The sequence below is a fragment of the Pristiophorus japonicus genome, chromosome 5 (assembly GCF_044704955.1).
Source record: "Pristiophorus japonicus isolate sPriJap1 chromosome 5, sPriJap1.hap1, whole genome shotgun sequence".
Taxonomy (NCBI): Eukaryota; Metazoa; Chordata; class Chondrichthyes; family Pristiophoridae; genus Pristiophorus; species Pristiophorus japonicus.
The window spans coordinates 38271793-38289304 of NC_091981.1; the positions used below are offsets into that span (position 1 = coordinate 38271793).

Sequence of the window (17512 nt, forward strand, 5' to 3'; positions counted from 1 at the left end):
CTTACAGCCAGTGGAATGAAGTCGGCTGTGTTCAGCTTGTCAATGGCATATTGCGTGCCCAGTGACACTTACCAGTCTGAAAGTTGAAACTCTTCTTGACGTGATTTAACACTTCCTTCTTATTTACAAAACTATTCTGTAAGAAGTCAGGGGGCAAAATTGCCCTTTTTATAGCCCCATTAGTGCCCTTGGAGTATGCTAATGGGGCATAATGAGGTTATCACCTCGGGGAAGATGTGGATAGTGCCTCTGGGGAAATTGGCTCAGAGGTTTGAGGGGGGCGCTGTGCCAGTAGTGCTGCACCCAGCGATTTGCGCCCCAAGCTGGTGTACGCACGGCATTCCGACCTCACACCGACCTGCCCCTTTGCTCCCCATGGGGGAAATTGCCCCGCGGGTGGTGAGAATGGCACCGGCCGATGTCACAGCCAGCTTCGCAGGTCATGGGGCAACTTCTCTTCTGTCGGCCCGACAATTGTGGCCCTCGCCTCATCCGGGCCGCCATCCTGCAGCCCGGCGCTCCGTTATCGGTTCCGGGCTGTTGGCCCTTTTGAGGGTGTCCCTGGTGGCCCAGTGGCAGCCGCCAAGGGGACTGCAGAGCGTTCAGCTGCCCTCCCCTTTACGTGAAGGGCTAGGGTGTTCTGCCACATCAGCGCTACGCGGAGCATCTGCATAGCGCTGATGTTGCCGGCAGGGTGCTGGGCCCTGGTGTGCCATTGAGGGGCGGAATGACCGAAGTCCGCGGTGGGGGTGGAACTTCCGAGCTGGGCAATAAATGTCCCGGCCATGGAAGATTACCGCGTTATAATGGGGTGCGGGGTAATTTCGGCCCCTAAGTTTATTCATCCCTATGAAACCGAGCAAGTCCAATTCTGTATTTATCCAGTCCAACATTCATCTGGCTAATGATTCCCATAATAAAAATCTGTTTCTGCTTAAATGCATGCATATCTTGAAACCCTTCAACCAGGAATTCCACATAAGCATCCGGTTCTGCAAATTCAAATAAGAGAATTAGTATGGAAATGCTAAATATTTAAACAACACTATCAGTATTTCACCACAAGGACTGCAGCGGTTCAAAAAGGCAGCTCACCACCACCGTCTCAAGGGCAATTAGGGATGGGCAATAAATGCTGGTCTTGCCAGCGACGCCCACACCCCAGGAACGAATAAAAAAAATTACGAATGAATAATTATTATTTCCCAAATATGAGCAGCATTATCTATATTGCATAATATTAAATTACAGACCATAGCCATGGCTCGATGGTAGTACTCTTGCCTCACAGTCCAAAGGTCATGGATTCAAGCCCCACTCTATTCAAAACTACATTCAAAAATACTTTATTGGCTTTGAGCTCTATCTCGAATCTGCAATCCCTGTGAAATTGCCCCTCATGTTCCAGCATGAAGTCAGCCTTTAGGAGGTGATGAAGGTGGAGGTAAATTGCCATTAAAAAAGTGTAAAAAAGGCCAGCAACTAGTACAGAATGTTGCCTAATTTTGGCCCTGTTGCAGTTGGGAGTTGGAAGCTCCTACCTAAAGCAGGAGAGAGCTTCATTAAGGAGTCAGGGAAGGACACTGCTCTTTTTTGCAGCAGATCTGTGCACTGGACACAGAGTCCTCAGGACATCCAGGAAACCTTGGGAGAGGGAGGGCCAGGCATGGGGTCTTGAGGTGCACCTTTTAGACTCGGCCCACATGATCAGGCAAGTGTTTTCAGGCCATTTCTAGGCACTTCTTGACATATATTAGGATCCATGGAACAGGACCAAAAGGGAAGAAAATTTCAATGTATTAATAAAACCTTGTTTGGAAATAACATTTGATTCCCTTCATGATTATGTGGAGTGACTGGAGAAGCTGGGGTTATTCTCCTTAGAGCAGATAGAGTTGAGAAGAGATTTGATGGAGATGTTCAAAATCATGAACGGTTTTAATAGAGTAGATAAGGAGACTTGGGGCAAAAATCGCCTCTTCCCTTAAGGCCTGTTACTGGCCACGCTGTGGAGTGAAATGGCCGCTGATTTTTGTGTAATGGCCACCATTTTAAACATTCCACTCCTGCGTTATCCCGGTGGTGACCTGCTCCCCCCACCCCCTACCGCTCTTCTGCTGCTGATCCGTCCTAAGTGTGTCATCAGAGCACACACCGCTGATGTTCCCCCGAACCCGAAATACCTCGCAGAAAATCTTGCTCCCGCCGCTCGGTACCACAGACAGCTTTTTCTGTCAGTGCACTGTGCTTGGAGTGCTTCTAAAATGCCAGTGCGGCTGCCATTAAAGGGGAGGATTTACTGCCGCTGCCACCATCTTTTATCTTGTCTGCCAACTGCCATGTCGGGCCAGCAATCATGCCCCCGGGTTCGGCCGGGCCGCCAACAGGCAGCTTGGCACCCCATCTTAGGTGCCAGGACGCTGGCACGGCCCAAACCCTCCCTGGTGGCCCAGTGGACCTAACTTAAAGAATCACAGAGGGTCTCCCCTTTAAATGAAGGAGAGAGACGTGGTGACGCACCAGCGTGATGATGTCATCAGTGCTACGCTGTGCTGATGACCGACAGCGGCAGACATTCCCCCGCTCCCAACTTCTGCCCCTCTACTTACCGAACTTCCGTTCACCGCCGCACTTCCGCTCCCTTCATGACCCACCTGCAGGCCGCTCGAAAAAAAAAGCTAAAGAGCCTATTTCTAGCAAGAGGCCACCACATCTACCTCTGCGGTAAAAACAGTCGAAACATGGGAGGTGCGCCCCATTTTTGGCGGGGGCTAATTTCGGCCCAACTGTTTCCAGTTGCAGATGGGTCGGTAACCAGAGGACACAGATTTAAGGTGATTCCCAAAAGAACCAGAGGAGACACGAGGAAACTTTTATTTACATGGCAAATTGTTGTCATCTGGGATGCACTGCCTGAAAGGATGGTGGAATCAGATTCAATAGTGACATTCAAAAGGGAATTGGATAAATACTTAGAGGGAAAAAGAATTGCAGGGCTACAGAGAAAGGGCAGCGGGGGTGGTGGGGTAGTGGGATTAATTGGATAGCTCTGCCAAAGAGCTGGCACAGGCACGATGGGCCAAATGGTCTTCTTCTGTGCTGTGTCATTCTATCATTGTCGAAGAACAGGCACCAAGGGTAAAAATAAGAATGTTGTCCGATTGCTTTGAGTGAGATGTTCCTGTCACTGATGGATAAGGACAAAATGATTTAGGACAGGTTGGGGAAACATCTCCATGAAGGAGTAGCAGAGTGATCGGCAGATGGGCTGCTTGGTAGTTATGGAGGGCAGCTACATGTCACCAAGGCCTGAGTTGGGTTTGATGTCCAAGATGGATGGCAAGACTCATTTGGTACTGGTCTCGGATCATAGTCAGCTGATGGTCTCCTTTATCAGCTGAGCCTGCAGATGTCTGACAGCTGACACAACTCAAGTTATTGCTCTGTGAGGGAGGCACAGGTCAAGCATTAAGAAGGGGTCACCCGGAGTGGGCCTTTAGACAGTGAGATGTGGCTACTGGGGCGGATCGGGTCTGGAGCCTGGCATTTCAGCACGGGGCTTGCTGTTCCGCCTCTTGTTCCTTCTCAAAGTAGAAATACAGGGGAAGACTAACTGGTAACCAAAACCAAGTTTGAACCTTAAAAAAAATGCAATACAATACATGAAAAAACACTAACAATACTGAAATAAAATTTAAACATACTTAAAAAAACTTTTAAAACTCTTCAAAAGGGGAGAAATTGGGGTAATTTGCACTTCCCATTAACACCCCCAGGGGCACTAAAAGGGCACTAATGATTTTGCGACCAGGCATTGTTGCTTGTGCCATCCTGTGCAACGTGCAACCAGGCTGCGTTGGTGTCCTGGGGAGGTCCCTTCCACCCATTGGAAGGGAAGAGAACCTTCCTGTATGCTGTGACTGCCTCCATAAGCATATGGAGGAAGTCATGGGAGAGCCAGGATGCAGCCATGCATCTTTGTGCAGTGCTTGTCAGTGTTTACAGCACCTCAATGCTGCAGAACACTGACTTTCTGAATCCATACTGACTATTTTTTGTTATATTTTCTGTCTCCAGATGCTCTTCCTCTCACTTCTTCGAATCTAGATTCCAGTATCTTTCCTGCCACTGACAGTAAGCTGACTGTTCTATAGTTCCCAGATTCTGTTCTATCTCCCTTAATATAGGAGCAACATTAGCTATCCACAGTTGTCTAGCACAATCCCCTCTTCTGTGGAACTTTTATATATATGAACGAGTGCCTCTCCTATCTCCACCCTAGTTTCCTTGAGTATGTGTGGGTGCATGATGTTATGTATGCAACCCGAGGTAACCTGTATCATACCGCCACCAGAGGGCATACCTGTTGGAGTCCCAAGGGATCCCAACATCCCTTGGGAGCACTGTATATAAGCAGGCTTCCAATGCTGTACCAACACTCTGGAGTTTGAATAAAGAAGCTATGGTCACTAATGTCTACATTACTCAGTTACTTTACTTTATTATGAACATAGCAACTGGCGACGAGATAACAAACAATCACATGAAAATGCAGAGTACTGTTGGTATCCTGGAGAAATTCTCAGAAGGGAATGACTGGGAGGCCTTCGTGGAGCGACTCGACCAATACTTCGTGGTCAACGAGCTGGAAGGGGATGAAAACGCTGCCAAACGAAGGGCGATCCTCCCCACCACCTGTGGGGCAACAACCTATGGCCTCATGAAGAATCTTCTAGCTCCAGTGAAACCAACAACCAAATTATATGAAGAACTGTGTATCCTGGTCTGGGAGCAGCTAAATCCGAAGGAAAGCGTTCTGATGGCAAGGTATCGGTTTTACATATGTCAACAGTCTGAAGGCCAGGAAGTGGCGAGCGACATCGCCGAGCTAAGGCGCCTTGCAAGACATTGCAAATTCGATGGATTCCTTGAGCAAATGCTAAGAGACTTCATTCTGCTTGGCATTGGCTATGAGGTTATCTTTCGCAAACTATTGACTGTTGAAACACCGAACCTGAGCAAAGCCATAACGATAACCCAGGCATTTATGTCGACCAGCGATAACAACAAACAAATTTCGCAGCATAAAGAGGTTCCGGCAAGTACTGTACACAAAGTAACAGGCAGGAATGCATATGGCAGAACGTACACGCCTGCAGCTGCCCGGCCTCAGATGACCCAGAGTTGCCATCAAACGTTAATGCGAGGCAGTTAACACCTTGTTGGCGCTGCGGAGGTGATCATCGAGCCCATCAATGCCGCTTGAAACATTATGTGTGCAATGGTTGTGGAACAATGGGACACCTCCAGCGAATGTGCAGACGAGCTGCAAACCCTGCAAACCACCACGTTGCAGAGGAGGATCGATCCATGGTGGATCAGGCTGAATTAGAGACTCGAACCGAGGAGGCAGAAGTGTACGGGTACACACCTTCACCACGAAATGTCCACCGATCATGCTAAAACTCGAACTGGATGGAATTCCAGTATCCATGAAACTGGACATGGATGCGAGTCAGTCTATCATGAGCAAAAAGACCTTTGACAGGCTGCGATGCAACAAGGCACACAGGCCCAAGCTTAGCCCCATTCATACCAAGCTGAGAACTTACACTAACGAGCTAATCCTTGTAATTGGCAGTGCAGCAGTAAAAGTCTCCTATGATGGAGCAGTGCACGAACTCCCACTATGGATTGTACCGGGAAATGGCCCCATACTGTTCGGCAGAAGCTGGCTGCAAAAAATCCACTGGAACTGGGACGACATCCGAGCATTCTCGTCTATCAATGACGCCTTATGTGGTTCTGAGCAAGTTCCCGCCATTGTTTGAGCCAGGCATCGGAAGTTTCTCGGGGGCGAAGGTGCAGATCCACTTGGTTCCCAGTATACGACCCATCCACCACAAGACACAGGCAGTGCCATATATGATGTGAGAGAAAGTGGAAATTGAGCTGGATAGGCTGCAGCGAGAAGGCATCATCGCCCCCGGTGGAGTTCAACGAGCGGGCCAGTCCGATTGTTCCGGTTCTCGAGGCGATGGCACGGTCAGAATTTGTGGGGACTATAAAGCAACGATTAACCATTTTTTGCGACAGGACCAGTACCCGCTACCCAAGGCAGACGACCTATTTGTGACCCTGGCTGGAGGAAAGACGTTCACCAAGTTGGACCTGACCTCGGCCTACATGACGCAGGAGCTGGCGGAATCTTTGAAAGGCCTCACTGCATCAACACGCAAAAAGGTCTGTTCATCTACAATAGATGCCCGTTTGGGATTCGATCGGCTGCGGCAATTTTTCAAAGGAACATGGAGAGCCTCCTAAAGTCAGTTCCGCGCAATGTGGTTTTCCAGGACGATATATTGGTCACAGGTTGGGACACCATCGAACACTTGAAGAACCTGGAAGAGGTTTTAAGTCGGCTAGATCACGTGGGATTCAGGTTGAAACGCTCAAAGTGTGTTTTCCTGGCACCAGAGGTCGAGTTCTTAGGAAGAAGAATCGCAGCAGACGGCATCAGACCCACCGACGCCAAGAATGCGCCGAGACCACAGAACGTGATGGAGCTGCGGTCATCCCTGGGACTCCTCAACTATTTTGGTAATTTCCTACCCGGGTTAAGCACCTTGCTCGAACCCCTACATGTGCTGCCACGCAAGGGAGATAACTGGGGATGGGGGAAATCACAAGAGGCTTCTTTTGAGAAAGTCAGAAATCTGTTATGTTCCAATAAATTGCTTGTTCTGTATAACCCATGTAAATGTTTAATACTAGCTTGCGATGCACCTTCATATGGGGTCGGATGTGTGTTACAACAAGCAAATGAATTGGAAACATTGCAATCGGTCGCTTATGCGTCCAGGAGTTTCTCCAAGGCCGAAAGGGCCTACAGCATGATTGAAAAAGAAGTTCTGGCATGCGTTTACGGGGTGAAGAAAATGCACCAGTATCTATTTGGTCTCAAGTTTGTGCTAGAAACTGACCATCAGCTGCTCATATCGCTATCCTCAGAGAGCAAAGGGATTAATACCAATGCATCTGCCCGCATCCAAAGATGGGCGCTCACGCTGTCTGCATATAATTATGTAATCCGTCACAGACCAGGCACAGAGAACTGCGCTGATGCTCTCAGTCGGCTACCATCGCCCACCACCGGGGTGGAAATGGCACAGCCTGCAGACTTGCTCTTGGTGATGGATGCATTTGAAAACGAAAAGTCACCCGTTATGGCCCGCCAGATCAGGACCTGCACCAGCCAGGATCCTTTACTCTCCCTTGTAAATAACTGTGTCCTCCATGGTAGCTGGTCCAGCGTCCCAGCAGAGATGCATGAAGAGATCAAGCCGTTCCAGTGGCGCAAAGACGAAATGTCCATACAGGTGTACTGACTTTTGTGGGGCAATCGCGTGGTTTTGCCCAAGAAAGGCAGGGAAACGTTCATACACGACCTACACAGTACACACCCAGGCATATTAATGATGAAAGCTATAGCCAGATCCCATGTGTGGTGACCCAGCTTCGACTCAGATTTGGAGTCATGCGTGCACCAATGCAACACTTGCTCTCAATTGAGCAATGCACCGAGCTAAGTTTTTGGTCATGGCCCTCCAAACCGTGACTTTGCGGGCCCGTTTCTAGGCAAAATGTTTTTGGTTGTTGTGGATGCTTATTCAGAATGGATTGAGTGTGTAATAATGTCTGTAAGCACGTCCATCGCCACCATCGAAAGCCTACGAGCCATGTTCGCCACGCACGGCCTGCCTGATGTCCTTCTCAGCGACAATGGGCCGTGCTTCACCAGTGCTGAATTCAAGGAATTCATGACCCGCAATGGAATCAAGCATGTCACATCTGCCTCATTCAAGACCACATCCAATGGCCACGCAGAACGGGCAGTTCAAACCATCAAGCAAAGCTTGAAACGTGTGTCGGAAGGATCTTTGCAGGCCCGCCTATCATAAGTCCTGCTCCCGCACCAGACCCCACTCGTTCCTCGGGGTTCCCCCAACGAGCTGCTCATGAAAATGGCGCTCAAAACAAGGCTCTCTCTTGTCCACCCTGATCTCCATGATCATGTCGAGGACAGGCAGCATCAACAAAGCATGTACCATGATCGCGCAAACTTGTCACGCGATATTGAAGTCAATGACACTGTATTTGTATTCAACTATGGACATGGTCCCAAATGACTTGCTGGCACTGTCATAGCCAAAGAAGGGAGTTGGGTGTTTCAGGTCAAACTTGTGAATGGACTAACTTGCAGAAAGCATTTGGACCAAACCAAACTGCGATTCACAGACAGCCACGAGCAACCCGAAGAGGACACCACCAACTTCGACCCTCCAACACATACACAAATGGCAACTGACATCACGAAGCTGAACTCCCCATCCCCCAGCAGCCCAGCAAGGCCAGCTGCCCAGCAGCCCAGCGAAGAACCAACCAACTCACCCACACCTGCATTTGTACCGAGACGATCGACAAAGGAGCGAAAAGCCCCAGATCGTCTCACCCTGTAAATAAGTGTACTATTGACTTTGGAAGGGAGTGATGTTATGTGTGCAACCCTAAGTAACCTGTATCATATCGCCACCAGAGGGCACACCTGTTGGAGTCCAAAGGGATCCCAGCATCTCTTGGGAGCACTGTATATAAGCAGGCCTCCCATGCTGTACCAACACTCTGGAGTTTGAATAAAGGAGCTAAGGTCACACTTACTCATGTCTACAGTACTCAGTTACATTACTTTATTATGAACATAACACATACCATCTGGACCTTGGGTCTTATCCTCTCTTAGCATTGTTAGTTTGTCAATTATTTTCTCCCTTTCTATCCCAACTGTAGTAATATTCTTTATAAGAATAATTAAAAGATCTATCCAATTAGTCTCATGGCCCCAGTTCTTTCTCCTTGGCCTGCAAATATTTCCTTTCCAAGTGTATATCGTAATCCATTTTGAAAGTTACTATTGAATCTGCTTCCATCACCTTTTGAGGCAGTGCATTCTAGATCACAACAACTTGTGTAAAAGAAATTCTCCTCATTTCCCCTCTGGCTCTTACAGAACTTTTAAAAACAAAAATAAAAATGTTTAATGTCTCACCTGCAGGTTTCTGCCAGTGCTCTTCTTGACTTTCGTAAGTTACTAAAGGGGGAAAACAGTGAAGAATTGATTTGATAGCTGAACAGTATGGAAGTGGGTCATGTTTAAAGAAATTCAACAACATTTGAACACTGGCATAAATCAGATTAAAATATTCTAGTTGAAGCTAAAATACTTTGAAAAATACTTCCGAGGGAGAGGAGGATAGAGCGGGGAGGGGGGTGGCTGGAGGGGGGGGGGTGCGGTTGGTGGGGAGGAGTGAGGGGGAAGGGGAAAGGAAGTGGGGCAAAGGAGAGGGTGGGAGGGGAGTCAACAGAGATATTCCACCAGCGTCTGCTGGAGTTGCACCGAATTTTGGAATTAAATTGACTTTTTGTATGAATCAATTCGATAGTTAGCGGGCATGCAACCTGAAACAGTAACTCAGATTAATGTTTACGTCAGGTTAAGTTGCTGGAGGATTGAATGTCAAGTCACATGCCCAGTTGCTCTGTTCTGTCGGCCATTGGTAATCTGGATCACCAAGCCCAAGAGGTAAATGACCTGGCAGCAGGTGCACTGAACTCCGGAACTACCGTGGATCAGTGGACAACCTTGGAGGAACTTGGGAAGTTTGAATCCTTACTGATAACCAAGGAAAAACTCAGACAAGCAGTGACATGAGTAGGAAACATCGCCTCCCTGTATGGAAGATGAATCGTTGCCATATATAGGTTTAATTCCCAATGAACGGTCTCTCCCCAGTGTGAACTCGCTGGTGTGTCAGCAGGTTGGATGACTGAGTGAATCCCTTCCCACACTCGGAGCAGGGGAACGACCGCTCCCCGGTGTGACTGCAGCGATGAGTTTTCAGCTCGGATGGGTAATTGAATCCCTTCCCACAGTCCCCACATTCCCACGGCTTCTCCATGGTGTGGGTGTCCTTGTATCTCTCCAGCTTGGATGATCAGTTGAAGCCTCGTCCACACACAGAACACGTGTACAGTTTCTCCCCGCTATGAATGGTGCAATGTTTTTTCAGGCTGTGTAACTGGTTAAAGCTCTTTCCACAGTCAGTTCACTGGAACACTCTCACTTGGGTGTATGTGAATCGGTGCTTTTCCAGTCACACTGATGTTTGAAATCTATTCCCACAGACAGAATTGGCAAACATTTCTCCTTCCACACTCAAAGGCTGATGATATTCAGGTGCTGAGGAATCGAGTGAGTCCATTAGATTTTGACATGTGTGGGAAGGGATTCACTCAGTACTGTTCCTTGCTTAAAAATCAGTGAGTTCACACTGGGGAAAGACCATTCACCTGCTCAGTGTGTGGGAAGGGATTCACTCATTCATCCAATCTGCTGACACACCAGCGAGTTCACACTGGGGAGAGGCCGTTCACCTGCTCTGTGGGAAGGGATTCACTCAGTCACCCACCCTGCTGAGACACCAGCGAGTTCAGAAGTGATTGCAGGGTTTGGATTCTGCTGTTATTGCTGCTGTTATTCACATCCTTCTGAACTGTTTGTTTCTGCTGATGTTAATAACCCTTCAACAAGGCTGGAGTTTAATATTTTGATCTTTCAAATAACAGTGTCGATATTTGATGTCTCCAAGATAAGAGGAGACTAATTGATGTCCTATGTCTGATGGCTCCATTTTTGATCGGGACGGAGAAACAGTGAGAGATCAGGGCCCAGGAGCGTCATGATCGGGGCCCAGGAGAGGCGACGGTTTTGGACCCAGGAGAGACGAGGGCCCAGGGGCAGCACGGGCCAGCCCACATTGCAATCTATGGATAGTAGGAGCATGCGTGCACATTAGGTCTGTGCAGCAGCGCTTGGTCTCCAGTCGTCTTGGTAACCCTTGCCATTGGATCAATACCTAGCTCTGTCAAGCCCGTGTGGTGGCTGGTGTGCAACGGCCACCCCACGTTAAAAGAATCCATGCACAGGCATCTTACACCCTTCAGTATGTAGTTCGGGACCTAGAATGTCAAGTCCCTCATTGAAACACCTGTGAACTCATCCCTTGTTGGTGTGGAAGCAGTCATCCTCAATACGAGGATCTGCCTCATGCTAATTCCCAATGGAAGAGTCTGGACTGTATAAACTTATGTTTCAAGTCGATATAACTGCTTTGTTTGTCTGTTCAAAATATCTGAAACCCTTCCCTTGAAGAAGAGAATTAGCACAGAATTCTGCATCTTGGCAAAAGCACCAAGTGTGGTGTCAGAAATCTAAATCTTGGGGCCAGAAGAGGGAGAAAGACTGAGAGTTATCGCATTTATGAAGCCTCTCATAAAACTTCTGTTGGCTTTCCAGGTGGGAATGTTTAAAAATTGGTGAGAAAGGAAAATCCTATCTAACGAGTCAATCTTAAAGAAAGAAAGATGTGCATTTATATAGAGCCTTTCATGACCTCAGGACGTCCCAAACCACTTTACAGCCAATAAAGTATTTTTGATGTGTCGTCATTGTTGTAATGTGGCAGCCAATTTGCACACAGCAAAGAGCAATGTGATAATCACCAGATAATCTGTTTTAATGATGTTGGTTGAGAAATCAATATTGTCCAGGACACTGGGGAGAGCAGCCTGCACGTTTTTGAAATATTGCAATGGAATCTTTTACGTTCACCTGAGAGGGCAGACAGGACCTCAGTTTAGCATTTCATCCAAAAGACAGCACCCCTGACAGCCATCTGTGGCTAACTAAAGAAGTAAAGGATGGTATCCAATTAAAAACAGGGGCATACAAAGTGGCCAAAACGAGTGGGAGGACAGAAGACTGGGAAACTTTTAAAAGCCAGCAGAAAATGACTAAAAAATGATTAAGGGAAGATAGACTATGAAAGTAAACTAGCGCAAAATATAAAAACAGATAGTAAGAGTTTCTTTCGGTGTATAAAAAGGAAAAGGGTGGCTAAAGTAAATGTTGGTCGCTTAGAGGATGAGACCGGGGAATTAGTAATGGAGAACATGGAGATGGCAGAAACTGTGAACAAATATTTTGTATCAGTCTTCACAGTAGAGGACACTAACAATATTCTGACAGTAGATAGTCAAGGGGCTATAGGGGAGAGGAACTAAACACAATCACAATCACTAAGGAGGTGGTACTCAGTAAGATAATGGGACTAAAGGCAGATAAATCCCCTGGACCTGATGGCTTGCATCCCAGGGTCTTAAGAGAAGTAACGGCGGGGATTGTGGATGCATTGGTTGTAATTTACCAAAATTCCCTGGATTCTGGGGAGGTCCCAGAAGATTGGAAAACTGCAAATGTAACGCCCCTATTTAAAAAAGGAGGCAAACAAAAAGCAGGAAACTATCGACCAGTTAGCCTAACATCTGTGGTTGGGAAAATGTTGGAGTCCATTATTAAAGAAGCAGTAGCAGGACATTTGGAATAACAAAATTCGGTCAGGCAGAATCAGCATGGATTTATGAAGGGGAAGTCATGTTTGACAAATTTGCTGGAGTTCTTCGAGGATGTAATGAACAGGATGAATAAAGGGGAACCAGTGGTTGTCGTGTATTTGGACTTCCAAAAGGCATTTGACAAGGTGCCAGATAAAAGGTTACTGCACAAGATAAAAGTTCAAGGGGTTGAGGGTAATATATTAGCATGGATAGAGGATTGGCTAACAAACAGAGAACAGAGAGTTGGGATAAATAGTTCATTCTCTGGTTGGCAACCAGTAACTAGTGGGGTGCCACGGTGATTAGTGCTGGGACTTCAACTATTTACAGTTATATTAATGACTTGGAAGAAGGGACTGAGTGTAATGTAGAGAAGTTTGCTGATGATACAAGGATGGGAGGAAAAGCAATATGTGCAGAGAACACAAAAAATCTGCAAAAGGACACAGACAGGCTAAGTGAGTGGGTAAAAATTTGGCAGATGGAGTTTTATGTTGGGAAGTGTGAGGTCATGCACTTTGGCAGAAAAAAATCAAAGAACAAGTTATTATTTAAATGGAGAAAGATTGCAAAGTGCCGCAGTACATCATGACATAGGGGTACTTGTGCATGAAACACAAAAGATAGTGCGCAGATACAGCAAGTGATCAGGAAGGCCAATGGTATCTTGGCCTTTATTGCAAAGGGGATGGAGTATAAAAGCAGTGAAGTCTTACTACAGCTATATAAAGTATTGATGAGGCCACACCTGGTGTCCTGCGTGCAGTTTTGGCTTTCATATTTACGAAACGATATACTTGCTTTGGAGGCAGTTCAGAGAAGGTTCACTCGGTTGATTCCGGGGATGAGGGGATTGACTTATGAGGAAAGGTTGAGTATGCTGGGCCTCTCCTCATTGGAATTCAGAAGAATGAGAGAGGTGATCTTATCAAAAGATCTTATCAAAAGAGGGGGCTTGACAAGGTGAATGCAGAGAGGCGAGACAATCAGACCTCAACCATAAAGAAGCTGTTGCTATGTTAACAACAGTTGAAATTACGTAGGGGTGAAGTTCCTTGGAGCTTCTGTTGTTCGGTCACCATAATTTCAGCGAACATTCGGTGGAACTCTGTTTATGCGTGTAGCTGAAATTAGGACGATGCAGCAGGAGAAGCTTGGAGGAAATCCATCCCCCACGGTCCCTGATGGAGCAGCTCAGTAATGATGAAACATCTCATACAGTTAAACAAAGTGGGAGTAACTAGAATAAACAACATGGCAGGGAGCCCATTAAACAGAAGAGACTAGATGGACTTCACATTTTGTGTCAAAAAACATCCTAATGTTAAAAATCAGTGTCCAGGATTCAAACAGACCTGATAATAAGATATAGTCAAAAAATATTTTTCAGCCAAGTAGATAAAACAATCTCAGAAATTTCCATATTTCACACAAAATTCAACAACTTAAGGTCTCGGCCGTGGCTCAGTGATAGCATTCTTGCCTTTGAGTCATGGATTCAAGTCCCACTCCAGAGATTTGAGCACATAATCCAGGCTGACAGTCTCAGTGCCACACTGAGGGAGGGCTGCACTGTCAGAGGTGCCCTCTTTAAGATGAGACATTAAACCAAGCCCCCATATGTCATATAGCAAATTTGTTATTGTGACATGTTTTACAGCTCAGCTGAAATACAACCCATTCTTCATATGATTATCAGCCAATACGTAACTACATTTGGTAAAGTCCATCTGCGACGCTTCCCTTCCCTTCCTCTATTTTTGGGAATAGTCTGTCGACCAATATTTACGATCAGCCTGCTGAATCCCACAGCTACCTTGATTCCACTTCCTCCCATCCCGTTTCCTGTGAGGACTCTATTCCATTCTCCCAGTTTCTCGGTCCCCGTCGTATCTGTTCTGATAACTCCACCTTCCTTACTAGTGCTTCCGATTTGTCCTCCTTTTTCCTCAATCGAGGATTCAACCTCCACGGATGTTGACAGGGCCCTCGACCATGTCCATCCCATTTCACGCACTTCTGCTCACACCCCTTCACCTCCCTCCCAGAACCATGATAGGGTTTCCCTTGTACTCACCCTCCATCCCACCAGCCTTCATATTCAACAGATCATCCTCTGCCATTTCCGCCACCTTCAACGTGATGCCACCATCAAATTCATCTTCCCCCCACCTTTCCGCATTCCAAAGGGAGCGTTCCATCTGCGACACCCAACACCCCCTCCTCATTCCACGGCACCTTCCCATGCAAGCGCAGGAAATGCAACACCTGCTCTTTTACCTCCTCCCTTCCCACTGTCCAGGGCCCCAAACATTCTTTCCAGGTGAAATAGTAATTTACTTGTACTTCTTTCAAGTTAGGATACTATATTCGCTGCTCACGATACGGTCTCCTCTACATTGGAGAAAACAAAAGCAGCTTTGCAGAACACCTCCAAGTGTGACCCTGAGCTTCCAGGCACTTGTCATTATAATTTTTCATCCCACTCCTACTCTGACCTCTCTGTCCTTGGCCTTGTACACTGTTCTAATAAGGCTCAACGGAAACTCGAGGAACAGCACCTTATCTTTCGATTAGGCACATTACAGCCTTCCGGACTCAACATTGAGTTTAACAATTTCAGATCATAACCACTGCTCCCATTTTGTCAGCAGAGTATCTATTTGTACTGTCCTTTTTCTGTTCTCTCGACTCCGCCCCCGACGGCGGCCGCCCAAAACCAGAACTGGAACTGGGCCCCGCAATTGACCACGTTGTTCATCTGAGGTGCTGGGTGGCAAGAGATGGTGGGGGAGAGGCAGCGTAGGGAAACAGACGGTGCGGGGAGAGGCAGCGGCCGGAGAGGGGCGGCAGGAGGAGAGAGGCAGCGGGAGGAGAGAGGCGGCGGGGAGCGGCAGCGTGGGGAGAGAGGCAGCGGGGGGGAGAGCGGCGGGGAGCGGCAGCGTGGGGAGAGAGGCAGCGGGGGGAGAGAGGCAGCGGGGAGCGGCAGCGTGGGGAGAGAGGCGGCGGGGAGCGGCAGCGTGGGGAAACAGCCGGCGGGGGGAGAGGAGGCGGCGGGATAGAGGCAGCCGGAGGAGAGGCATCTGGGGAGAGAGAGAGAGACACGGGCTGAGGGAGGTGGAAGTGCGAGAGAAACATCGACGGCGGGGAGAGAGAGAGTCATTGACGGGGGGAGGTAGAGACACGACGCGGGGGGGGGGGGGGGTGCGGAGAGAGAGAGACGCGGGGGTAGAGAGACACGGTGACAGGGGGTGGCAGAGTGAGAGAGAAACATGGACGGGGGGGAGAGAGAAAGTCATTGGCGGGGGCAGATAGAGACACGGGGGGGATGGGGGAAGACAGAGAGACACGGGGGGCGGCAGAGAAACACGGGGGTGGGAGGGGGGGGGAGTGAGAGAGAAACATGGACAGGGGGGGAGAGAGAGAGTAATTGGCGGGGGGAGATAGAGACACAGAGTGGTGGGGGGGGGGAAGAGAGAGATAGAGAAACACGGGGGGGCGGGGGAGAGAGAGACGCATGGGGTGAGAGAGAGAGAGAGACACGTTTGGAGAGAGACACGGCGGGTGAAAGAGACATGTGCGGGAGGGGACGAGAGAGAGAGAGAGAGAGAGCCACGGGGGGGTAGGGAGAGACATATACGGGGGTGGAGAGAGAGACACAGGGGAGGGTAAGGCTGCAGGGAGAGAGAGACACAGGGTGGTGGAGGGGGAGAGAGTGAGAGACACAGTGGGGGATGGGGGGGAAGAGAGAGAGGAGAAGCAAGAGAAAGGATTTGAGGGGAGAGAGGTAACTCTGGGAAGACAGATCACATTCTCCAACCCCCTGTACACCCACACCCGATTTCTCAGAAAGCTCGGTCACTATTCACTTCATATCCAATAAACCCATTAACAATCCGTGACCCACACACAATGTTGCGTCTATGGCTCGGGGTTGGGGACAGTCAGGGGCGGCGGGCCAGGAGGTCATGCACTTGCGCTGGTGTAAGGGACTACAGCTGCGGGAGGCAGTACTTGCGCTGGGGTAAGGGACTTCGGCTGAGGGAGGGATGCACTTCTGCTGGGGTAATGGAGTTTGGCTGGAACTTTGGAGGTTTTTGCTGGGTTGCTGGAGATCTATCCTCTCTGGTTTCTGAAGTCAAAATGGATTGAATTACAATTTGCAAAGTCAGTCAGAACTTGGGCTGGGCGTTTCCAGTTACACATTCTCGAGAAACTTCAGGGTGTGGCTTATCCTCCAAGGGGACCAATCAGCAATAGATCATGTGATGATGGAGAGCCAATCAGAGACAATGTGGCCATTTTGACAGTACAAATATATGTGTGCTTTTGTCAGACAGAAGTTGCTAGTCATGGTTCTGCTTTTGTTATTTACACCTCATCTAAACCTTTCTTTTGTTTCTTTACTTGTCCCATTTCCAACCTCTCTTTCCTTGCATCATCATCCCTTTTGTCATTTAATCTCCTGCCTTCCACCCGATCACACACCTTCCCTTTTGTTCTTTTCCCCCCCCACCGCACCCCTCCACCCTCCTTTCCCTGCCTCTGCACTTGCTTAAAGTCTCTTACGTTAATAACTTTTCCCAGTTATGATGAAGGGACATTGACCTGAAATATTAACTCTGCTTCTCTATCCTTAGATGCTGCCTGATCTGCTGAGTATTTCCAGCAATTTCTGCTTTTATTTCAGTGTTCCAGTATCCACACACTTTGCTTTTGTACATTTAGTAATTTCTCCCTCCAATAAAATGTTGATAGGGGAAGGCAACAGCAAAGACCATTGAAAAACAATTCCAGATGAATTATTTTGCTAATGGCTGCCTTGCTATTCTCTTTATTTGTCTTTAGAGCAAAGCAGAGTTTCCATAGCATCTCCTATGATTCAAAATTTGCACCGTTCTCCATATGAATGAAAGTAATGTGCCATGGAAATTAAAATGATCCTTTGCAATGTAGATTGCATGGGTTGCCTAACACATATTCCTGTCCACTCTCGAAG

At 47.9% G+C, this 17512-nt stretch overlaps 1 protein-coding gene across 1 annotated transcript in view; it reads right to left on the reverse strand.

Moving 5' to 3' along the window:
• The window catches only part of LOC139264067 (collagen alpha-6(VI) chain-like), a 170911-nt gene extending 155238 nt beyond the window's left edge, over window positions 1–15673 (reverse strand). The window contains exons 1-2 of the mRNA XM_070880165.1: window positions 14591–15673; window positions 9107–9148 (exon numbers count right to left, since the gene is read on the reverse strand). Of these exons, the coding sequence (XP_070736266.1) occupies window positions 9107–9148; window positions 14591–14759 (211 nt within the window). The 5' untranslated portion in view covers window positions 14760–15673. The remainder of the gene's footprint in view (window positions 1–9106; window positions 9149–14590) is intronic.
• Window positions 15674–17512: the final 1839 nt, after the last annotated feature.